The 22,065-nt window shown below is 50.9% G+C and overlaps 8 protein-coding genes across 8 annotated transcripts; 5 read left to right on the top strand and 3 right to left on the bottom strand.

Annotated features, from left to right (window-relative positions):
• Nucleotides 1–384: 384 nt before the first annotated feature.
• Nucleotides 385–2,370, bottom strand: HETIRDRAFT_476260 (uncharacterized protein). The gene is made up of 8 exons (XM_009549018.1): nucleotides 2,227–2,370; nucleotides 1,888–2,167; nucleotides 1,643–1,824; nucleotides 1,302–1,579; nucleotides 1,092–1,238; nucleotides 905–1,030; nucleotides 721–834; nucleotides 385–662 (listed from the first exon to the last, which is right to left on the bottom strand). Exons 1-8 carry the CDS (start codon nucleotides 2,324–2,326, stop codon nucleotides 618–620), a joined length of 1,272 nt encoding a protein of 423 aa, XP_009547313.1. The 5' UTR covers nucleotides 2,327–2,370; the 3' UTR covers nucleotides 385–617.
• Nucleotides 2,371–2,444: 74 nt separating this feature from the next.
• Nucleotides 2,445–3,131, top strand: HETIRDRAFT_434638 (uncharacterized protein; the record flags this gene model as incomplete). Its single annotated transcript, XM_009549017.1, has 4 exons — nucleotides 2,445–2,477; nucleotides 2,534–2,840; nucleotides 2,906–2,927; nucleotides 3,006–3,131. Exons 1-4 carry the CDS (start codon nucleotides 2,474–2,476, stop codon nucleotides 3,129–3,131), a joined length of 459 nt encoding a protein of 152 aa, XP_009547312.1. The 5' UTR covers nucleotides 2,445–2,473.
• Nucleotides 3,132–4,785: 1,654 nt separating this feature from the next.
• Nucleotides 4,786–7,413, bottom strand: HETIRDRAFT_409979 (uncharacterized protein). The gene is made up of 2 exons (XM_009549016.1): nucleotides 6,743–7,413; nucleotides 4,786–6,684 (listed from the first exon to the last, which is right to left on the bottom strand). The coding sequence occupies exons 1-2, from the start codon at nucleotides 7,014–7,016 to the stop codon at nucleotides 5,102–5,104; spliced, it is 1,857 nt and encodes a 618-aa protein (XP_009547311.1). The 5' UTR covers nucleotides 7,017–7,413; the 3' UTR covers nucleotides 4,786–5,101.
• A 2,960-nt stretch (nucleotides 7,414–10,373) lies between these two features.
• On the top strand, nucleotides 10,374–11,218 carry HETIRDRAFT_434636 (uncharacterized protein; the record flags this gene model as incomplete). Its single annotated transcript, XM_009549015.1, has 3 exons — nucleotides 10,374–10,574; nucleotides 10,626–10,723; nucleotides 10,799–11,218. The coding sequence occupies 3 exons, from the start codon at nucleotides 10,374–10,376 to the stop codon at nucleotides 11,139–11,141; spliced, it is 642 nt and encodes a 213-aa protein (XP_009547310.1). The 3' UTR covers nucleotides 11,142–11,218.
• A 10-nt stretch (nucleotides 11,219–11,228) lies between these two features.
• On the bottom strand, nucleotides 11,229–12,424 carry HETIRDRAFT_45136 (arsenical resistance protein; the record flags this gene model as incomplete). The annotated part of the gene is made up of 4 exons (XM_009548621.1): nucleotides 11,229–11,420; nucleotides 11,480–11,818; nucleotides 11,868–12,286; nucleotides 12,340–12,424. 4 exons carry the CDS (start codon nucleotides 12,422–12,424, stop codon nucleotides 11,229–11,231), a joined length of 1,035 nt encoding a protein of 344 aa, XP_009546916.1.
• Nucleotides 12,425–14,135: 1,711 nt separating this feature from the next.
• On the top strand, nucleotides 14,136–15,696 carry HETIRDRAFT_33452 (glycoside hydrolase family 23 protein). The gene is made up of 7 exons (XM_009548603.1): nucleotides 14,136–14,153; nucleotides 14,215–14,611; nucleotides 14,668–14,874; nucleotides 14,931–15,073; nucleotides 15,131–15,244; nucleotides 15,305–15,363; nucleotides 15,415–15,696. The coding sequence occupies exons 2-7, from the start codon at nucleotides 14,263–14,265 to the stop codon at nucleotides 15,509–15,511; spliced, it is 969 nt and encodes a 322-aa protein (XP_009546898.1). The 5' UTR covers nucleotides 14,136–14,153; nucleotides 14,215–14,262; the 3' UTR covers nucleotides 15,512–15,696.
• Nucleotides 15,697–15,856: 160 nt separating this feature from the next.
• HETIRDRAFT_434634 (uncharacterized protein) lies at nucleotides 15,857–18,716 on the top strand. Its single transcript, XM_009549014.1, has 17 exons — nucleotides 15,857–15,959; nucleotides 16,035–16,229; nucleotides 16,288–16,422; nucleotides 16,477–16,522; nucleotides 16,578–16,725; nucleotides 16,780–16,840; nucleotides 16,894–17,139; nucleotides 17,191–17,328; nucleotides 17,384–17,499; nucleotides 17,549–17,573; nucleotides 17,638–17,826; nucleotides 17,879–17,883; nucleotides 17,947–17,997; nucleotides 18,055–18,148; nucleotides 18,214–18,251; nucleotides 18,314–18,364; nucleotides 18,429–18,716. The coding sequence occupies exons 2-17, from the start codon at nucleotides 16,061–16,063 to the stop codon at nucleotides 18,540–18,542; spliced, it is 1,626 nt and encodes a 541-aa protein (XP_009547309.1). The 5' UTR covers nucleotides 15,857–15,959; nucleotides 16,035–16,060; the 3' UTR covers nucleotides 18,543–18,716.
• Nucleotides 18,717–18,918: 202 nt separating this feature from the next.
• On the top strand, nucleotides 18,919–21,969 carry HETIRDRAFT_385169 (uncharacterized protein; the record flags this gene model as incomplete). Its single annotated transcript, XM_009549013.1, has 11 exons — nucleotides 18,919–18,984; nucleotides 19,046–19,342; nucleotides 19,391–19,464; nucleotides 19,515–19,559; nucleotides 19,647–19,728; nucleotides 19,779–19,868; nucleotides 19,931–20,148; nucleotides 20,336–20,585; nucleotides 20,637–20,708; nucleotides 20,767–20,952; nucleotides 21,014–21,969. The coding sequence occupies 11 exons, from the start codon at nucleotides 18,919–18,921 to the stop codon at nucleotides 21,827–21,829; spliced, it is 2,196 nt and encodes a 731-aa protein (XP_009547308.1). The 3' UTR covers nucleotides 21,830–21,969.
• Nucleotides 21,970–22,065: the final 96 nt, after the last annotated feature.

Here is a 22,065-nt window from a genome sequence, read left to right as displayed (position 1 = left end):
CAGCGAAGGCTCCCCTCGCCGTGCTCGCGGTACGCCAGAACAAAACCAGGCCTTCGCCTATCTTAGATTGTTTCAGAATGCGTTTTGAGATGAGCACGTTACATTGAAATATACCATGCCATCACTTCATGAGCATCGTTCTCACCAGACACGACGAGAAAGTTTGGATTTCAGATCGGAATAGTCTGCGCTCGTAAAGTCAGAAGCTGTTGGAGAATGTATCACCGGCCTCAAGCTATGCTCGACTTAAATACGGAAGTAGATACAGATCGTCTAGAAGAACATACAGATTGTCTAGAAGAACAATTGGCGCGAACCCAGAACCGGATATCATAAGGAATTGGAAAGCCTCAAAAGCCAGCTCAAGCGCTCAAGCTGACGCCTGGGTCTCTAATTGATCTATTGTCAGTCGCACACGACACTGAAGTTCGTGTATCGAGGCACATTCGCCTGCGATCGAAATACATATCGCGTCTTGGGTTTCAGTACTTCAAGGCTCTTCAAATACACTACTATCAACTCCAACCGTTACCGGTGTCCCCTTAAACTCAATCCTGTGACCGTAAAAGAATACACCTTAACGCCCTGGAAGTAGCAAGCAAGAAGTAAAACAATGTCTATTCCTCGTCCTCATCGCTGTCGTCTTCCTGTTCTTGCAGGAACTGCAACAGGGATCACGAAAATCAGCCACACGTACGGCCAACATGGGAAGGAACGGACCTTGACGAGTGTCTCGGTACTCTTGAGGAAGTGCTGGCGACCCTGAGCCTTGGAGCCCTTCTGATGCCAGTATATGATAGCCTGATCAGAGATACAATCTTTGTTATACAGAACCTACGGAAATGAATCAAGTCATCGTCAGCATTTTACGACGATTTGCACATTGGTGAATTTAAGCGCGGACCTTCAGAATTTGTGGGAATGCTTTCATGATGCGCGTGTCTTCGTAACAGTACACTTGTACGGTATTGATCAATGCGACTTCGGTCTTTGCGTTGTTGCAGAAAGGGTCAAGAATAGGTGCATATTTCTGAGCAAAGGATAGTCAATCAGTACAGTTGATGGTACGGCGAAGAAAGAGCAGGACGCACGGTCACTTCGCGAAGAGCGAGGCCTTCGATCTGATCGGCGCGAGCGCTCCAGTCAACGCCAGCCATCAGACCTTGCCAGAGGCAAGCTATGAGCTCAGCTTCAGGCAGGGGCCTCTCCTCGATGACATTCTTAATTGCTGAGACAATCTAGCGGCGGCAACACAACCGTGAGCGATGACATGATGCTCCGTAAATGATTAACAAACTAACGTTGGAAGGTGCCTCCTCGTGCTCGAGACTCTCGCGCACGACATTGGTGATGTCTTCTTTGATCAGGGCGTTCTGCTTCTTGGTCCACCAATCTGCAACCTGTGGGAGTCCCTCTTTGCGGAAATGCTCGTCAAGAACCTTGTCATCTCGGCGATTAGGAGGGAAAAAGGCGGAGAGGTCCTTAATACCGCCGCGCTTGAGTATTCCAGCGAGCGACTCCATTGACTGTTCCGCGAGGTATGCGCGGAATATGAGCGTCAGGATGTTGACCGCAATGTCTACGCGCAGGAAAAAAAATTGAGAAATGCATAGATGCAGGTGACTGGCAAGAAAAAACACACCGTTCTTGACAAGCTGGTCTTTCGTCAAGCTCAGAAGGCAAGCGGCGCCAGCAAGGCCTTGGGCCATGAGAAGGCCTGTAGCCATAGCGAACTTTTCCTTCTGAACGGGATCCCAGCGATTCACATACTGAAGAAGGGTGGGTAGAGAGGTGGTCTCGAGGGGCTTCTGTAGGTACTTGTACCTATGCGTCCACGCGTATACATGAGCGTTGTGTGGTCATACGACATCATGCGACGAGACGCACCTTCTGATGAGTTTGTTGAAAACCTCCACGTAGTTCTTTATGTCGTCGAGTTGAGGCGGCTCTTTCGCCTGGAAGATGGAGAATGGAGATGTAGCGCGATCCTCATCGAGGTAGTTTCCACCTGGCTGCAGCAAACCGCCGACGATGAGGATATCGAAGAGAGCATCAGCATATTTCAAAAATTCGAGGGTAGATCCTGCTTGGACGAGCTTGTTTGCGACGGCGTCGAAGTCTCCTTGAGGTACGGCCTCGAGGTGCTTGTATACTTGGTCTCGGAAGACTACAAAGGAGTATCAGAAACGGATTGGGAAAGAGGGTGAAATCAGTCAAAAGACTTGCCTGTGGGTTCGTGCTTTGCCTGGGCTTTTACAGCACCTTTCCTAGCTTTAATTCTGACCCCCTGGAGCGAAGGCTTTGCAGCGGATTGTTGCTGAGACATCCACAGGTTACGAGCTCAATCCGAACGGCGTCGACAACCTGGCCTGTGCTTTGAAAAGAGCAGTTCCCGTTTAGGCAACCACCGCTAAACTGATTATCGCCCCGCCGTGCAGCCCTCCGTCCCGCCATCGCTCACAGTGCATACACAATGGGTGACTCTTTCTATAGTGCCTTGTCGGAAAACAGCTGATTTCCTGAAAATATACAGCATCCGAAGAAGAACTTGTTTTCAACGAAGCGCATGCCCCTCATACGAACGCGATCGAGGCCTTCCACACTGTCCTCCACGACATCAAGGCCGCCATCGTCAAATCTCGCCACGATTGGGACAAACACGAGCCCAAGATGTGGTCTCGCGTGTCATCTCTCTCCGATTCAGAGCTCGTAGGCTTTGATCTCAGCAGCGACCTCGTTCAAGTCCGTAGTGCACCCACCAGCTACGGCACCATCATCCTAGGGAAGATCAGGATCCCTGCGGTCAAGGATGACCTCGGAGAAGGTTTCGTTCACGTTCGGTGCGTCGCTTGCTATGCGACTTGTACCTCCGATCTTGATGATTCATGAATACCACCCGGTACAGCATCCACGACCCGCCGAATAGAGTGCGTCTATTTCCTAGCTCACAAGCTTATCTACTTGGCAGCGAAAATGATTCGATTGACCACGCCTGTGCGTTCCAGGGAACGGAAGATGTCAAATTTCACTCGCTCTTCACGGACGAAGGTCACAAGGACGCAGACGGACACCCGACGACCTGGCAGGCCGTCCAGATAGCCGAGACCCCCTTGAAGTTCTTCAACGAGTAGACGGACAGACGCGTCATGATACCCAATAATGTTGGATAAGATGGACAGATCTAAAGAAAGTTATGTATGGGAGGTCATATAAGGAAGTTTGGCAGAACGAACGTGTGACGAGTAATGGTCCCGTGTATACTTATCCTGATATGAGTATGAATGTACGTCTTCTATTCATGGCCGAGTGTCATCAGTTCAGTTCGTATCGTATGAGAACAAGTCAGTCTTCTGACACGATCAAAACACCGGCTCCCGGCGGACGCTCGGTTGATCGTCATGATACGGCAATGAATGTAGAGATCTTTGCTGTCTCCCTCAGCGTAACAATTTCGGTTTCAGCCAGCGTAGCCACAGACGAGTCAACTCGGAACAGTGAGTCACATCTATCATATCCTTCTATCTTCTGAGAAAGAATTCCGAACGGGAGGTACATATCGGTGCTCCAGACCATAAGTGGGCGCTTCGTGGTGTATCGGATAAGGCCTGGAGAGCTACCAAAGGGATGCCCAGAGGGAGCTGCGAAGGAAAGTTCCAAGAAGCTGGTTGTTCGTATATAGTCCTGCACAGGTCCAGAATCGGGACACCGCAGCGTTAATTTTGGAGGGCGTCATTGGTAGAGGAAACTAGGGCTGCGCTGGCCACCAAAAAAATCACATCGAGCCGATGTCAGCGTGAGTGCCGGACAAGTGCCCGCGTCATGCGCATCCTCGGAAGAGACCTTCAAGAGCACAGAGCGGTGCCGTCAAGGTCTGTGCCAGTCCGGAGCGTCCTGAACGTGAACCTTGGAGATCTCTAGAGCTTTCCCTGATGAGACATCAGCGTCTCGAAACTGAATTGTGATACTAAGTATACAGATATCACCCTGCGTTTATCCTGCGAGCGAGTTGCGCTGTTGGATGATACGCTGTCCGTCCGCGAAGCGGTGGCGCGGGCTGGGAGGATCCGGTTCATATCGATACCATCGAATTCCGCGTGAGGCACTCGAGTGATTACACACTGTATTGGCAGTGGGACGTTTGACAGATGTGTGACTCCGTTTCAAATATTGCGGGGAGAGTGCGGAATCCAAGGACACTACTTAGCTGAAAGGCAATGAGCGGGAGAAAAGTGCAAGAGAATGAAAGAAGGATGCAAAACGATCTGTTGTATTAGAAGCGAGACAACCGAGCGACGCGCGCGTCTGTCCAGTCTAGCCCTTGACTTGACGCCGACGTATATGATACTTGGTAGGCACTTAGGCCTCAGGGTCCTGAAGCGCAGCACATGTTAGGCTGGCGTGCGTTCGAATATGATCCGCCCTGACAGTGACTAGTGACTACAGAAAGTTCATCATAGTTTCTATAACAGCAACGGCACGAGTAGCTACTCACATGGGGTGCAAGAATTTAGCCCTTGACGGTTCCCGAGCCTGTTCACATGTACGGATGGTGAACGAACGATGATGTCGCATTCCGGCGAGAACGTTTACGACGTAGCCCGAACCCGCGCCTCCGCGGTAGTGCACGCTGAAGACCTCCGCAGAAGTCGCTCGAAGAGTTTGATGCGCACGACGGCTCCGCGGTCACTGCGTACGTGCGGTCGGGTCCCGTAAAATGTCGACGATATGGTCGGCCGCGGAACTGTATGCGTGCAGACAATATCACTCTCAGAAACCGCGCAACATGGAACAGGACAACAAGAAAGAATAGATCATACGTGCGTTGTAGGCATAATTAAGCAGCACCGAGGTCGTCCATCGAAGCGAACCGGATGGGAGGAGCCTTAAGATCGCAGGCACGGAAGAAAGACGTAGACCAACAGGTTGCAAAAGAAGATAACAATGAGGACCGCATGAACAGACTGTGGAGAGAAGAATAAAGCCTGCCAAATTCTATGTACAGTGTTACAGTGAGTACAAGGGAGTCAAGAAAATAGATAAGAGTCGAGCGCTAGAGACGATATTGGGACAAAAAAAAATTAACGCGGGAGACAGCGAGATGTTAGCAACGAAGATCTTCGCGTAAAGAATATCCCACACCGTCCCAAGAACCACTGATCCCTCCCTCGCTCATGTATTCCCCAGCCGTAGACGGCCATTCACCCGGGTATGCAAACGCGTATCCAGACGGCCTCGCTGGGATGGAAGGATCGACCTTCATCGCCAACGGCGAGGCAACATCGACGAAACTCGCCATGTTGATCGTCCTCTCCTCGTACAGACTGTCCTGAGACGAGACGGTCGACGTCGGCGACACACTCAGCATTGGTGTCGAGGAAGCGTCCGAAAGCGGTGCAGGATAGGATGCGGAGTAAGAGATATCTGTGCCGGCCTCTCCATGAGACCATGTTGTCATCGGCGGCGCAGGCATGGGCGCGAATTGTGTAGCAAGATGCGAATCTAAAGAGAGGGTCTGAGGAACCATCGCCATCTCAAGTGGCGGCTGCGGGAAACGGAGGGAAAGGGCGGAGGCATCTCGAGATAGAGTAGAGGCAAAAGCACTCGCGGGGAGCGTGCTAGAGCGACGCAGTGTCGAAGGCGGAAGCATCGAATAGCCGGGCGTGCTACCCAGATTCAGAGCCTCTGCGAACGATGAAGAGCCAGACATAAGCAGTGCGCCATGGCTTCTACTACGAGATACGGGACCACGGGGACAAGGCAGCTTGCCAACCCATAGACGCCACTCCAAGGCCTCGCCAAGAGCCCGCTCGCATCTCCCAATCTCGCGCGCAGGAAGTCCAGCGAGCTTCGCCCAGGCACGGTTAGAGTAGCACTTGTCCTGCGTAAACTTCGATGCGAGGATGAGAGCCGCCAGGAACGAACGGCGAGGACAGAGAAGGGGCGATGGCAATGGCGGTAACGGCGGCAGTTCCGCAGAAGGTCCAGGTCGCCTCAGTGAGGTCACGACTTCCGGTTGTGAGGTTGAACAGAACGAAGGAGTCGGGGGAAGACTAGTGTCCATGATACGAACAGTAGGTTCGACTGACCCGCACGAGCTATCCGAGTCAGCAGAGTACGAGGTTCCGATGAGGTCGTCTGTCATAGCCTCATCTACAAAGTTCGCCTCAGATTCATCGGCCTGGATGATGCGAAAACTCTGATCCGGTTCGCCTCGCACGCCGTTGCCCAGCTTCTCTTGCTGGATGATGTTGGGTACCTTGCAGCGTATGGCTTCGAGGTAGCATAGAGCTGTTTGAAGAACGCTGCACGAGGTCCTGGATCTACGCAGGACCTCGTGCACGAAACCCTTCAGCGGAACTACATTACTTCGAGTTGGTTTGGAGGAGGTGGAGGATGAGGGGGTGGAAGATGAGGAGGTGGAAGAATTGTCGGTCACGTTGTCGGAGTATTGTGATGTTGTGGAGAAAGGTGTGGATGGAGATGGTAAGGGGCACCCAGGAGAGACTGGCGAAGGGAGTTGGGAGTATCGAGGATGGAAGAGGTGTATATTAGTCTGATGCGTGGACGGAAGGGATACGGAACTGCTCGCGATAGGTGCAGGGACGATTGTTCGAGTGGGTGCCGAGAAAACAGCGGGTATGTCATGGGGATGCCATATCTCGCATAAAGACTTGACAGCCAGATCTTGATTGAAAAGTGAGACTGACGCGCCACAAAGGAAATGGAGAGAGCAGTGCCGCACCGACTAAACCGTTCACACATCTCGATTTCTGCACATCGCGCGGTGTTCCGTCCTTCTGTGAGAGGGGTAGGGCTGAGGAAGACTTGAGAAGATCTGATTCGCCAGACGAAGAGGTTTGAGTTGAGGGGGGTGTTGATACAGTTGTAGCAGGGGTATTGAGGCATGCACTCGATGGAGACCGCGAGGAGGGGACGGAAGAATACGGCTGCCATCGAGAGCGAGTGCGGGACGCACTCGACCCGCGATGGGTGAGAGAGTGGGAGATGGCATGCATTGGAAATGCGGTCGGAAGGGTCGAGGAGCACGGGCAACAAGAGGATTATTCAGATGGGACTATCATTCATCTCGAGGGTGACAAGGGGTGAGGTTGATCCAGTGATACGGGACGAAGACGAGACGAGAGCGAGAGTGGTCGAGCGGACGAATGAACGGCGGGTTTTCCGGTGAGGATACATTTTAACGGCAGCAGGTTAGAGGCGGATCTCCAGAGTCAGACGACCTGGATGACCCGACTAGATATTCTCGTCCTTCAGCAGCAGCTGGGAGGACTCCTTAAATGCTGGGGAGGGGGGGGGGGGGGAGTCAGAGACAGTCAGTGAACGGTCTAGAGAAAATAAAGGAGGGCCGAGTCAAGACGAGAGCTGGGCGTTCGAGGGGGTCGCGATATCTCTCGCACTCGCCTTGTGGGCCTTCAACTGACTCCTTCTGTTATACACGCTCCCGCCAAACACACGCAAACACTCCCTGAGTCACGACTCGCTCCGCCTCACCTCACCGAGTCATCCGGCGCTGTCGGCCTCTCCTCCCCCGTCGCTTTGCGCACTCGCGCTCATCGCACCCTCATCGCACCAGGACCGTCCTTGGCTGTCCACCCCCGCGCTTTCCAACCACGCTCACAGCTTTTGCTTTCCGTCCCAACGCCTTGCCTCTCGCGACGACGCCATCAGCCAAAGTCGCGATCGCCGCATAGCCTCCAGTTCTCTTCCGCCTTGCATACGTCCCGCGCACAAGGTCCGGACTCCTGTCTCAGTCGTCTCTCGCACGCATCCGCAACGCCATCTCTCCCCTACTGTGCCTCCCGGGGTTGGAGTCCCATAGTGGCGCGGACGCCCGTTGACTCATTCCACGCAACTCATTTCCATACCATGAAAGGCAAGAGCGGACGCATGATCGATCGCTGTCGTTCACAGCTCCGTGTGCCTAGCCCACTTGCTGCGCCAACCTGCGTCTCATGGGCCTTCCTGTGGCTGAAGTGCCCAAATCAGACACTTCGATTGGACGACAATGGCCATTTCCTTGCGCTCTCACCCGCGAAGCTGTCGTCTTCGGCTCCAAATTCAGATCCTCGTCGTGATCACTGGGTCCCGTAACCTGTTCACCCTCCTCAGCCTCGGATCTTCGTCGCTCCATCAATTGACACAGGCCACGGGTCCCTCCACAGTGGACTATATGCGAAGGAAACGATCCCCTGTTTGGGTAACCATATTGTTGCGCGGGCTACCATTCATGCGATAACCCTTTAAGCTGTGTCGGTCTTCAATGGGGTGCACTTTATACAAATACCAGCCCTCGTATCGACAAGCTGTTCTTTATTTGTAACTCAATAGATGAGATCGTTGTTAATCATAGTCGGCTACGTGCCTTCCATTGTTCGATGTTATGGCGAAATACATGATTTCTGGTATTCTCTCATAGGTAGGTTGCGGACTTAAGCTCTCTCCCGCACAAAAGGCCAACCGCTCTGGCTACACTCTCTCCCTACCTATCACCGACCCATGTGTAAGCCCTGTGTATTCACCTAACGTTGATTCGCAGACCGCAGGCATATTTCGGGGATCTCAAACTGAGAGGAACCAGCACAAAACAGTAAGGCGCATAGCTCACCGTAACGCGCGCTGTTCCGAGGCCCTACTCCGCGCCGGGTGTCGGAAAGGGTGCATCAAACATACTTGTGACCAATAGTCCGGTGTTCTCATCGGCGTCAGAGCTCACGCCAGATGACCGAGAATGCGGCCGTGCCACTTCCCCGAATGCAAAATAGATGTAAACCGCAGACGCAGATTGGATAACGAAAGAGGCCTTATGTAGCTCTAAGTCCTTGGGTTCTCAAGCAAGTACCAGCCACGATCAAAACAGAAATACACTCACCTTCTTTCCTCCTTCTGATCAAAAATTGGCTCTCAGTACATACAGCAACTGAGTTATGTGACAACAACTTCACAAAGACGACGTCGATAAGGCCGCAGCGTGAGAACCCATGGGACTTACTATTCATCATCGGCGTGACGCGTCGTACATCATGTCGCGGACTCCGAGTGGGCCACAACACGCACATCCGCGAATAGAGCCGACAGACGAACTGGCGTCCCATCTCGATCGTACATCACAGCCTGATGGAAACTCTGCATTCTGAAGTTAGTCAGTAAATCACTGAGGGTCCCTGATTTAGTCAGTGAACAGCAATTTTATCAGGCGGGAGGGGGCGAGAATGGATCTGTCAGGTGATGACGATGGAGAATGCATGCATGGGACGCCGAAGTATCAGCTAGTAAGAAAAGACGGGAGAAGGGTATTATGCCAAGGTGCCTGTGATCTGTGCGGATGACGTCGGGCGTCGGTTTGCTTCAGGAGCTGAGTTCGGTGCCGGCACCGTACGCACAGAATTTAGCGTCCAATTTCTGCGCCCCATTGATAGCGCACAGAACAAGATCAAACAGCAATAGATTCAGAGAGCCGCTATAGAGTAGCAAGAATGATCCTTGCGGGTAAAGAACGGTCTGAGAATCGAGCGCGCCTTGTTGTTGGCCCCTAATCAGCGGATGTCAAAAATGTATCCGTCAGACCCATGAAGAGCGGCTGCCAACATTTTTTGGAGACCTTGTGGTGTAGAGCTCCTCCTGAGCGACTAGGTTGAAGGCTAGAATCAGCGCCGAGCTTAGCGTCGGTACGAGAGCCCACATAATCGCATATGGCAAGAACAGAACCTTGCCAACACGATATTGACTGACAACGATGTCGCCGCTGGGTCTATTGTGAAGCTCGAGGTCTCAAGATCCCAAGGTGATATGACATCATGGCGGTCTGGACATACTTTCTGATAGAGGGGGAGCTCGTGACAGGATCAGAATCTTGATGGTCAAGCTTGATGCTGTTTACAGGTTGACCGGGATAGCTGGTAAGCTCTTCGAGTGGGCCGCCAATATCAGTTTGTCACTAATGACGTAGCGGCGAGTAGATGGTTGGCGGTCGCATGAGTCCTGTGGTGTGTTTCCGATACGACAGCACACAAGGGCCTCAAGTGACAGTTCGCTGTGACCGTCGATATCAGCAATAGACTGTCTCATTCTACCTCACTTAGATACTATACCAACGTGAAGACGCAGACTGTTTCACAAAATATGGCAGGGGGAGCTGGTGCATCACAAGAAGGCGCCGGTTTTGAGTCGGTTTCGGCGCCAGCGCTAGTAGCAGAAGTCAGGTGACGACCAGTGACAAATCGATTTTGATTTTGATTTTGACTTTCAAGTTCGCGGCCCTAACCTACACCCCTACATAGGCCATATCTGTGCAGCACTGTGCAGCACAGACGGCAGAATCTTGCGCTCCGAGCACAGCGCGTGGATCGTACAACATGACGCGAGGCCGAAAGAAAGACATGACCATTCCCCCTTCACGCTCTCTTGCACAGCAACGGGCATATCGTGACCGCCGGGCCAAGTATGTCGCCGACCTGGAAGAGCGATGCCGAGTTGCGGAGGCAGAGAATACACGTTTGCGCCGAGAGCTCGCCATAGCAAAGGCAGGCTCTTCTGGAGGGTTTGATGAAGACATGGTGACGTTCAATAGACTTACATGCGCGACTTGCAGAACTGACAATAAACAGATCAATGCGTGTTCAGAGCTTATGGAGCACCTTGGGCGTACGCAGACGACGTTGGCAAGGTTTCATCAGATGGCCTCGAGCATCGCCAAAATATCGAGGTATGAGCTGTGTTTTTCAAGCAGAAAGAGCCAAGAGCCAAAGAAGCACGACGCCTGATCGCGCCTGGATTACAGGGTCTCAAACAGGGACAATAACGTTGCCGAGACTCTCGCCACCTTCTTCTCTCAGACGATCCCGCAAGGCACCGCAAGCAATTCACCAGGGAAAAGCTTAGAGCGTGTGCAAGGGACAGCTGAAGTCCTGACGCTTAACGAGAATTCCGCGCTCTTTTCGGTAGCGGCCTTGACCCCCGCAGGCTCCTATCACGAGTCAGAATCGGAATGCTGTGGCGGGTACATAGATTGCGAGGGCCTGGTAGAAGAGGAAGAGGCTGCGCAACCCATGCAGCAGGAGGATGATTTGCACATGATCATATTACAGCGGCTTTCTGACCGCCGATCGACTCTACAGATGTGAACGACAGCGCTGTTTTGGATTTTTTACGACGTCTGTAGTATATGTGTTCATTTTGGTATAAAGGAAGAGATCAACACATAGTACCTTTCATGAATTCTTCTCTGTTACATGCCCCTCCGCAAGCTCCGTCGGAGACCATGCAAGCTTCTGATGGAGGAACAGCGAAACCCACGTTAATGCTAAAAGGGTAGGAACTTCTACAAGTGGCCCTATCGTCGCAGCAAGGGCCTGATCGGAGTCAATACCGTAGACTGCAATTGCAACCGCGATCGCGAGCTCCTGGAAGATAAAATATATTAGAATTGGGGATGTCATCGGACCAACTACGAACAACTCACGAAATTGTTACTGCCTGCTGTGAAGCTCTGCACGACAGCCATCTCATACCCGAAAATCGAAGGATACCGATTGCTGAGACGCCAAATCAGCCAGAATGCGAATGTCCACATAATTGCGAAGTAGAGGATTAGGGGGACCATGGTGCGGAAGACGGGACCGAGATTATGAATAATCTGGTGTCCTTGGTAGGCGAACATGACGACGATAGTATAGAGAAGCCCGAGAAGAGAAATATAGCCAAAGAGAGGCAAGAATTTCTCGTTAAGGAAGCGTTTGCTGGTAAGTAACCAGACGCCGTATCGTGTTATGGCCCCTGCAACTAATGGTATTCCTAGATACTGGAATGGAGTTAGGAAGAGAGACACCGTTCAGACGAGATGAACATACAATAAGCACAGAGATTGCAACTTTGCCGTAGGAAACATGAATCGAGGACTCTTGGTTTCCGATGATATTGATGAACAAGACTGCGAAGGGAGAGTACAATACAATCTGGAGAATGGAATTAATCATGACTAGGATCGCGCAGTAGTTGCCGTCTCCGCGCGCGAGCTGGTTCCAGATCATGACCATAGCGATACAACGAGCGAGCCCGACCATGATAACTCCTGTGCGATACGTGGGGAGGTCTGGTAGAGTTGCCCATGCAAGACCCAGCATAATGAACGGTCCAATAATCCAATTCAGGAAGACGGATAAGACGATGTGGGTCCAGAGGCGCTGTGAAGTAAAGAGAGCGGGGAACGTTTCATATTGAACTTTCGTAAGAATCGGCCACATCATGGCAATCAATCCAATGGCAATAGCTGGAGAGGATGCGATGTGTGAGATGCATCATATAGATAATCGAGATACATACGTGCTGAGACGCCGTTCAATTTAACAGTGTCAAATGTGTCTTGAACACTAGGTGCGAAGACTCCGATAATCACGCCGATAATCATGGCTATCAGGATGGCAGGAGTTAAAAGTCGATCTGATATGCTCAGTTTAGAGAACAAGCCTGGGATACCGAATCAACTTCTATGTTGTTGTACATTGGACCCGAAAAGACATACCCTTTGCATGCTCAGTCGGGGGGCTTGCGTCTGAAACGGCTCTCGTACATCCCGAGGACTGGAATGAGATTACAGGAGAAGATTCTTGTAACTCTTTGCTAGTATGAGTAGTGTCCATGATGGATGAGAGCCGCGAGGAAAACAAAAATAACTCACTTGCTCACTATGAAGGGAGTTCATTTTAATTTTCGTCAAATTCAGCAGTTTCCTTATACGGCCCATATTTGAATTAGTAAGAGGGTTTCTCTAAATCTCAACATCAACGTTGGAAATTTTGCATACTGAAGCTCGAAGAAAGTTGACCTATCAAGATCTCCTATAAGGATCGTAATGTCTCTTCATAGTGAAGTAGAGTTAGAATTGTGACTCACAACAAACAATCACGAAACAGACTTGTGAGATGCATCAACAACATTCATCTGGCCTGCGTATATGTATATGTAAGTTTGGGTACGGATCCATGATTCCCTGAGAAATTCAACATGGAACACAGCGGGAATACAGCGGATTCATGCAACATAACATCTGTTGTTGTGACTCGGTTCGTGAGATTCCTGGCACAAGAAAAAGATGAAGGTACTTGACAATGTGATCAATTTGAGTAGACGCAGTGTTGCCGTCAACATTTACAGAGGTACCTGTCCGCCCCAAACACAACTTGCACCGGCAGTACAGCGATTTTAAGGAATGGTGGCGGCTGGGGGGCTCGGGGGGGGGGATTGGTGTAAGTGATGTACCAGAACGGGAAGAACGTGGGATTAGACAGGACTGGCCAGTGCTGCGGAATCCTAACCATAGTTTTCTTTAGTTATGTTCACTTCAAGCACGAGCATCGACGTCTGGGCAGTCAGCCATGTGTTGAAGCGAAAAGACATTCGCGCTACCTCGAATACTTTCCAGCACCATGATTTTGTTCATGCGCGATGTGAATCTGGGGCGCTTCAGGTGGGTGGAGCATACGCGTTTGGAAGGTAGGCGAGTCATATTCGATATGAAAATACGTTGGAGTTGACACAGACCAGGACAGAGCTGGACAGAGTCTGGATAGGAACTTTCAAAGCTCACATAGCAAACTCGTCCTTCACTACCCGATATTTATTGGCAAAACGGGCAAAAGATGCCGTGCCCTGATGGCCACCTCGCCAACGACGGCCTACGACGGCTCCCAGCGGGGTCATGAGTACCTCGCATTGAAGGACTGACCGTCGTAAGGGTCCAGAGTCATCGTTCGGAGCAATACACGCTTTGCGACAGGTGAGTTAGGTATCAGCAGACAGGCCCAGGGGCCATGGATGAGCTTGCCTTGCTGATCGAGGACAATAATATGAGCGTCATCCTGCACCATTGCTTCAATGCGAGGTCGAATTGAGCTTCATGCTTTCAACCGTCGATGAGGAACCGTCTATCGGAGAGAACATCGAGAAAAAGAAAATAATTTCCGCATGCTTGGACGGTGATCGGTCGGTTGCCAAAAAAGGTAAGTGCTAGCCTAAAGGTTAGAGGTTCTGAATGAATTGATTGGATCGCTTGGCAGCTGGTGTTTTTTAAAAACGTGATATATCAGGATATATCCACGCATTTCACTCCACGTCGCCAACGCTAAGAGTGCTTCTGGGTGAGCGTCTTTCCCATAAAACCAACACCCCGCGTTGTTGAGCCTTTCTTCGCATCTTTAGACTCGATACTACTCCCAAGGCGGAACCCACATTCGTTACTACTGTATCATGAAACTCCTCTCCAGCCTTGTTGCTATTGTCCTCGCTGTTGCCGTTGTCGAGGCGAGCAACGTTCACGAAGAACGCTCTCATTCAGCTCGTCATGCCCACATTGCCCGTCGGGGAAGCTCATCCAGCAAGCGTTGCAAAGTGAAGAGCTCCTCTTCCTTCCCCCACACGACTTCGACAACCAACAATCCCCCGACCTCTACTTATGTGGCGCCGACGACCTCTGTTGCAGCCGCCCCTGCGTCGACCCCTGTCGCAAACTATGTTGATGACAGCAAAAGCAGCGTAAAAGGGGCTATTGCAGGCTTGATCAGCGTCAAGTCTAAGTGTGGCGATATCGGTGCCACGAGTGAGTCCAAGGAAGTTGTAATGTCTAGTTGATAGCCCTCATAATTTTATCTGCAGAGGACATCACCGCTGTTAGCGGTCCTAACGGTAACATCGACTGGTTAAACTGTGGACTCAATGATGGCGGTTGGAGGCCTCCATTCGTCCATATATCTGACCTCATCGCTGCCGACCTGTCTACTGCGATCAAGGACAAGAGCAGCCCCTTTAAAGCATGCAGCGAATATATAGGGCTCTTTGAGAAGTATGGTGGGGAATTTAATGGTGAGGAGCACTTTTGTCGCTCGTTGGGGTCTCATTCTCTAATCCCGATTGGATAGTTCCGCCTATCATGCTGGCTTCGTTTGCCATGCAAGAGAGCAGTTGCAATCCTGCCACTGTTGGTGGTGCTGGTGAACAGGGCTTAATGCAGATAACCAAGGACAAGTGTGGATCGGCGCCTGGCGGGAATTGCAAGGATCCCGTAAGTTGACTGATCTACAGGAAACTCACTCACATTTGTTGATACCTTATCCTTCAGGACTACAACATTCGCACAGGCGCTCAGTTTTTTTCTGATACGTTGAACAGCAATGGTGGTGATGTCCTGAAGACCATCGGTCAGTACAATGGCTGGTCCCCGCAATTGACTTTTGTAAGCAACGTGGTGCTCCGACTTTTTACAAAAAAAGCGCTCATACATTGTACACATCAGGGTCAGGCAACTGCCGCTGCGTCCACATCGTGCTGCAGATGCCAGAACAACCTGGACTAGTGAGTGGCACCTCTGAGCCAAATGTTCATATCTGATTGTCTTTGTCGCAGCTTGCACCAATTCGTCAATGGTTGGTTGCAGAATGTAGACGCGTACACCATGAGGCCCCGTCTTGGAAAGTACTTCAACCTGGACCAGTGCGACTGAAGTCATTCGATGTGATATTGCACGTCTTTTCGCTCTTTTCCTATAGCGCTCGTTTTTTTCCGCTGTCGTACATCGAGTTTGATTAATTTCAGCTACTATACCCTGTGGTGCTATATTTAAAGGTTCTAGTATGGCTCAATTGAAGAGTAGCCCTGTAACATTCTCGCAATCTATACTGTTCATGTATGGGTAACGGTCCGTTGACCAAGGGGGTCTTGTCCATCTTATTGCTTCATGAAGGCATGCTTGGACTGAGACAGCACTGAGACACTACTGAGACCCAATCTGACCCAATATCCAGGTTTGTGTGACGTAAGTGCCATTACCCTTCCTGCAAGGTCGCAATTCTACAGTGTCCGTTCATTGAACCCTCACACAAGTACTCTCTCGTGTACATAAATCTCATCGTCATCATTCCCAAGCACGCTGTTTTCTTCCCTTTCGAAAGGTATGCATGCAGTGGACAATCACTCCGGTCTGCTAATGTACTAGCAGAGATCATTGCTCTCCAAATCATCTTTAGAACGAGCTTTTAACTGATCTTGAACCATGAGCGACGCTTCATCATCTGTTCCTTCCTCTCCATTACAGTCAACTCCACCCTCGTCGATCCCATCGCCGTCTCTTTCGACATTAAGCCTAGATACGAAGGAGGTTTCAGAAGTAGACAAGGAAGAGGCATCGAAATTGAAGGCGCAGGCTAATAAGGCATTTATTGGTCCGTTCATAATCTACGTGCTCTGCTTTTGGTCCCTTTATTTTGTTTGATCCTGTAGATCATGATTTCCCGCGTGCGGCTCACCTATACTCGGAGGCTATCGAGAAGAACCCGATGGATGCGACACTATTTTGTAACAGAGCATACACACGGTTGAAAATAGAAGAACATGGCTACGCTCTTCAAGACGCCAGTGGGTGTTTCATTCAAATAGTCAATTGCGATTGAACTGAGATGATCTTCCTAGGCAGGGCGATTGCGCTCAACCCCAAGTATGCCAAAGCTTATTATAGGTATGGTCTTAATCGCATCTTTCCGAGCATGATTTCGAGCAACTCTCAATCATAGACGAGCGATGTGCCACATACAAACTCTTAAGCCTCAGCTGGCCGTGGCAGACTTGAAGAAAGTAATGGCGCTTGATCCCCACAATAACCAAGTCAAGCTGCAATTAGAGTCAACGCAGAAGCTTCTACGAAAGATTGAATTTGAAAAGGTAGCTTACATGTTACATATCGAATATTTCCGCCCTTCAATCCTTTCAACACAGGCCATCGAAGTAGGCGAAGAGCAGTCAGCCGTAGAGAGATGTCTTGAAATCATTGCAGACGGTTTGTATCATCTCGATATCTCGATACAGGAACTCACTTTTACCTTCATACAGGTGGTTGCGATCTTGACAACAAATACGATGGGCCTAAGCTGGAGACGGCTGACGATGGGAAATACACGATAACTCTGGAATTCATTCAGGCTATGATCCAGTGGTTCAAGGACGGCAAGTCCCTTCCACGTCGATATGTATGGGAGATTGTCCTGGGAGCACACTCCCACTTTATCAAAGAACAAAGCCTAGTAGAATTGCCTCTCGAGGAGAGAATGACTTGCGATGTCATTGGTGATGTGCATGGTACGTCTAAACACAAAGTACCTGGGATCACATGCTCATGCTTTGGGTTAGGCCAATTTTATGATATGCTATACTTGTATTCTTTGACCGGGCCACCATCTGAGAAGCATTGCTTGCTCATGAATGGCGATCTTGTCGATCGAGGCTCATGGTCGATTGAGGTCATCCTCACAGCCTTAGCCTACAAATGTGAGAGCATCTGTGTATGATATCTGGCTGATTTAGGCTAACGGGACTGCGACAGGGCTATATCCAAAAAATATGTTTATAAATCGTGGCAATCATGAGACGAAAGAAATGAATCGAACATATGGGTTCGAGGGCGAGGCAAAGCATAAACATGGTGATCAGACCTACAAGGTACTTCTCGTTCGCAAAATGTATAGATCTATATCCTGACATCATCTAGCTCTTCGCGCACTTATTCACAACGAGTGCGTCGTTCAAGCATTTAATCATCGTGCTTTCTACCTGTGCTAAGAAAGCAAACTCTTGTAGTGCCTCTGGCGACGTTGATTTCTGCAACAAGACCACCGGAAAAGAGCCAAGGTTCTATCTTGTCTCCAGAGGGACTCAAGCGATACTTTGTCGTGCATGGTGGTCTTTTTAGCAAGGATGGTGTTACGTTGGACGAGATTCGTAAAATAGAGAGGATTGGGCGTCAGCCAGGGACAGAGGGATTGATGTGTATGTAATTTCTTCAACTTGCTTATGACCCCTTTGGCTCACGAGGATCTAGGCGAGGTATGTCCGGGTCTGCATCTGAACCAAGGTCCGTTGAGAGCGTGTTGACCCATTCTATCATAGCTTCTATGGACCGATCCACAAGAAACGCCTGGTAGAGGGCCGAGCAAACGGGTATGTCTTTTCTTAAGCGATTCGATCTATAAAACATAGGACCTGATCGTGTTACAGGGTGTTGGAATTGCTTTTGGCCCAGACGTGACACGCAGATGGTGTGAGTTGAATGGTGTTACCGGCATTTTGCGTAGTCATGAAGTTCGTCAAGGTGGGCATTTGCGAATATGACCGTGACTTGGGCATCCACGATCTAATGCGTTATGGGTCCTTCAGATGGTTATGCTATTGAACACAACGGCCTATGCACCACTGTATGTCCATCTCATAACAACTCCCTACACTTGGTACTTAGCATTGCTCCTTCGTGATATAGGTATTCTCTGCACCGAATTATGTGGATCAGGCCGGTAACAAAGGGGCATTCGTAAGGCTATTTCCTTTGGAGCGGATTCAAGCGAAATTCAAGATACTCAACAATACCATATTAGATTCGCATCGACTCCGCGGGCACACAGGAATACTTCCAATTTGAAGCCCAACCCCACCCAGCAATGAAGCCGATGGCCTATGCATCAAGCGGCTTGTCCGGTCTGATGATGTAGACGACCTGTTCGTCTATATCTCAGTCGGAATCAGAGTGACTGACGATTTATCGTATAATATGATCAGGTATTGGGAGGCCGTTCTGTGCTCTGACGGTATACGAGGCAAATTTCATTGTTGTAGTCTTGATGGTGCCCATTAGTCGATGCCAATATTGAGTAGCGCGCTGCCCTAAGTTTTTGTTTTGTTTTGGGAAAACGAATACGGTGCCATCCGTGACACTGACGTGACTTGGTAACAATGTGACACTTGTGTGAACAGCGTTCGACAGCCACCACAACCTAACAGCACTCCAAACTCGAGCACTTTCTACTCCTTGAGGCATCATACCAACATATCTAATATCATTCATACCCTGATCTTCTTCAGGACACCATGGACAAAACAAAGTCCAAATTAGCCGCTTTTTTTGACAAAGACGAAGATGAATCTTCGTTCCCAGTGCGACGGATAGAACTTATTTCTCCTCAGTTCACGCTCACCAACCGTTCTCATGCAACAGCAAAAACCTGTCGATGATCAGAAATTGTCGCAGTATGCCCAGGGCACTGTGCGAAAGTCCCGGAGAGAGAAAGAGAAGGAGGCAGCTGACGCGAAGAAGAGGGAAGAGGAAGAGAATGCTGCCAGAGCATACGCAGAATTCCTGGACGCTTTTGAGGGTGAGGCTGTAGCCAAAAAGCAAGCAGGGCCAGGATTTGTTCGTTCGTCAAAAGATTCGGGGATCGCTTATACGCCCTCGGTGCAGTCCAAGGCAGAAGGGTCCTCTCGCAGCATGCGACCGCTAGAGGAGATGTCTGAGGTGAGATGGACTGCAAGTCGAGTTGATACCTTGTTGACCACACTATAGTCACCTACTCCTCCTTTAGCACCCAAGCCTAAAGGCAAGCGCGCCATGGATGCCTTTCTGGAAGAAATCAAAAAGTTTGTTGTAATGGCCGACTCGCTGCATGCATTGGTACTCATTGTGAAAGCAGAGATCAGGCGGAAAGAGAAGCTCGATTTTCGCGGACTGGTTCGTGTTTGTGCTCTATGTCTTCATCTTTTTTAAATAATCAATTGCAGCTCACGCAAGGTCTGCGACAGCTATGGCTGGTGCGTTGCAGAAAACATGTTAACGATAAACAACTGACATGCTATATAGCATATGAAGGCCAGAGTGGCAGTAAGGATCGCGGAGACCCCGAGGTTTGGATAGAGGTGCTTTACTACGACGTCTCATACTGATTCTGTCTTAGACATCCAATGTTTTTGTGGCCAATCTTCCCCCTCACGTCACGGAACAAAGCTTGGGCACATTCTTTGCGCGCGCGGGTCCGGTTGGTTCGGTGAGGATTTCAGTCGGTTCTTTTGATTCAAAGCTCGCCTTTAACTTCGTTTCGTGTTACAGGTCAAAGTGATGTGGCCTCGTGGTGATGTCGGTCACGGTCCCGGGGCAGACATGACGGCCACCCGTCGCACCAAGAATGCTGGGCTCAGTGGTTTTGTCTCATTCATGAAAAGAAAGGATGCTGAAGCCGCCCTGCGGGAGTTTGACGGATTTGACTGGGGCGGTTCGGTTCTACGCGTCGGTTGGAGTAAAGCCGTCCCAATCGCGGCCAAACCCATGTATGGTATGTTTTGCTGGACAATAGCTTCATGTGGCTTTCCTATTAAATTTATATCACGCAGTCGTTCACAGATCCCGCTCGCGCTCCAGGGAACATGAAAGACGCAGTCCAGCTCGGCGTCCTCGTTCGCGTTCGCGCTCGCATGACCGGTATGCCTCGCGACGATCACGCAGTAGGTCGTACAGTCCAAGTCGATCGCGTTCACCACCACGTCGACGCCGACAGCCCAGTCGTGGCCGCTATGATCGTCGCAGTCGTTCCCCTCGTCGGCACCGCTCCCCTACTGACCGGGCCCACAGCGACGACGACGACGTGACTGTAATGTTCATACGCACCGTCGCCGCTGAAGTAAAGGGGCATAACGATAAATATGAAGAAACTTTACGAGAGAGGGAAAAGGGCAATGCACGTTATGCGTTTTTGACCAATCATCAGGTTGGTCCGGTGTATGCCGACAGCTTCCAAAACTGACACGTAGAAATTCAGCATCGAAAGCACAGATACTACAGGTCCTTGGTGGATAGGGACCGCAGCCTCGAACGCGAGTTTGATGACGAGGTATGACTTCACGACATCTCCACATATGTGTTTATAATGGAGGTGTATGCATCTTCAGGGCTATAACAGCGTGTACTCAACAGACTCTGCCGAGGAGTCTGAGAGGGAGCGAACACGGAAGACGAAGCTCGGGAAATTGGCTCGTAAACGGTTTGAAGCTATGCTGCGGTCACTGTCAGGAACTAGAGGGGAGTTGGCACGGTGCATGGCATTCAGTCTAGAGCATGCGGAAGCTGCGAATGAGGTGAAACTCTCATGTTTTGCTCCGCTTTGAATGGCCCGGGTCTGACCGTCAGCACACGTAGATTTCAGACATCATCATCGCATCCTTAGTTGTCGACGGTACTCCCGTGCCAAGGAAGCTCGCGCGCCTCCACCTGATCTGCGACATCCTGCACAACTCCGCCGCCCCCCTGCCCATGGCCTGGAAATTCCGGCAAGAGTTCCAGGGCCGCCTGGGCCTCGTCTTCGACCACTTCTCCACGATCTACCACTCCTTCCCCGGGCGCATCACGGCCGACATGTTCAAGAAGCAAATCACGGCCGTCATCGACATCTGGGAAGACTGGATCGTGTTCCCGCCCGACTTCACCGCCGAGCTCCGCGAGCGTATCGAAGGGCAGGCGGGAGAGGCGACCCCTGCTCAGGACGAGGCTCCCGAGGTCGAGGAGGAGAGCGTGCCGGTGTTCACGTCGCGGTTCAAGGCCAGCTCGTTCAGGCCGGCCGACGAGGTCGCGCAGGTCGCCACTCCCGCGGCCGAGGGCGCGGCTGGTGGTCTCGACGGCGAGGCGATGGACGATGGGAGCGACGGGATAGACGGCGAGGCGGTGGACGACGTGGACGGGCAGCCGATGAGCGACGACGTGGACGGACAGCCGCTGGGGGAGGACGTCGATGGGGAGCCGATGGGTGAAGAGGTCGACGGGGAGCCTCTGGCTGACGATGTCGACGGACAGCCGATGGACGATGACGTGGACGGGCAGCCCATCGACAATGACGATAATGTGGACGGCAAACCTCTCGCCGAGGAGCCTGTTGCTGAACACGCACCGGTAGACGAGGGTGACGTGGACGGAGAGCCGATGGACGACGACATGGACGGAGCACCGATCGATATCTGAGTGATCTTACCACCACCATTACGCAGCTTAGCTAGTTTCTTGCTCTCCGCTCTCCATCTACTGTACGGGAATGAACTGCTCCTGCACGCCCATCCCTGCTCTGGCTCGTAGATAATTATAAAACGATGCTTATATTGTTTTCATGCGGTGACGGAAAGTGCGAGTGGTAGGATAACAATGCAATGATTCAGGCCCCCATCCATCCGTAAGTAATGTGTATCGTCCGTCCGTCCGTG

The sequence above is a fragment of the Heterobasidion irregulare genome (assembly GCF_000320585.1).
Source record: "Heterobasidion irregulare TC 32-1 unplaced genomic scaffold scaffold_06, whole genome shotgun sequence".
NCBI classification, from domain to species: domain Eukaryota; kingdom Fungi; phylum Basidiomycota; class Agaricomycetes; order Russulales; family Bondarzewiaceae; genus Heterobasidion; species Heterobasidion irregulare.
Note: the sequence above shows the minus strand (reverse complement) of the source record. Positions and strands in the feature narration are given on the sequence as shown.

What these genes read in the sequence shown, in the direction of transcription:
- HETIRDRAFT_476260 (XM_009549018.1), bottom strand. Translation starts at nt 2,326, where the DNA reads ATGTCTCAGCAACAATCCGCTGCAAAGCCTTCGCTCCAGGGGGTCAGA. An exon ending in GGCAAAGCACGAACCCACAG is followed by an intron (nt 2,168 to 2,226) that starts GCAAGTCTTTTG and finishes ACTCCTTTGTAG; the next exon opens with TCTTCCGAGACCAAGTATAC. An exon ending in TTCAACAAACTCATCAGAAG is followed by an intron (nt 1,825 to 1,887) that starts GTGCGTCTCGTC and finishes GTGGACGCATAG; the next exon opens with GTACAAGTACCTACAGAAGC.
- HETIRDRAFT_434634 (XM_009549014.1), top strand. Translation starts at nt 16,061, where the DNA reads ATGAGCGACGCTTCATCATCTGTTCCTTCCTCTCCATTACAGTCAACT. An exon ending in ATGGTGATCAGACCTACAAG is followed by an intron (nt 17,500 to 17,548) that starts GTACTTCTCGTT and finishes GACATCATCTAG; the next exon opens with CTCTTCGCGCACTTATTCAC. An exon ending in CGCGCACTTATTCACAACGA is followed by an intron (nt 17,574 to 17,637) that starts GTGCGTCGTTCA and finishes AAACTCTTGTAG; the next exon opens with TGCCTCTGGCGACGTTGATT.
- HETIRDRAFT_409979 (XM_009549016.1), bottom strand. Translation starts at nt 7,016, where the DNA reads ATGCATGCCATCTCCCACTCTCTCACCCATCGCGGGTCGAGTGCGTCC. An exon ending in ATGTGTGAACGGTTTAGTCG is followed by an intron (nt 6,685 to 6,742) that starts GTGCGGCACTGC and finishes TTTTCAATCAAG; the next exon opens with ATCTGGCTGTCAAGTCTTTA.
- HETIRDRAFT_33452 (XM_009548603.1), top strand. Translation starts at nt 14,263, where the DNA reads ATGAAACTCCTCTCCAGCCTTGTTGCTATTGTCCTCGCTGTTGCCGTT. An exon ending in GCGGGAATTGCAAGGATCCC is followed by an intron (nt 15,074 to 15,130) that starts GTAAGTTGACTG and finishes CTTATCCTTCAG; the next exon opens with GACTACAACATTCGCACAGG. An exon ending in TGCCAGAACAACCTGGACTA is followed by an intron (nt 15,364 to 15,414) that starts GTGAGTGGCACC and finishes TCTTTGTCGCAG; the next exon opens with CTTGCACCAATTCGTCAATG.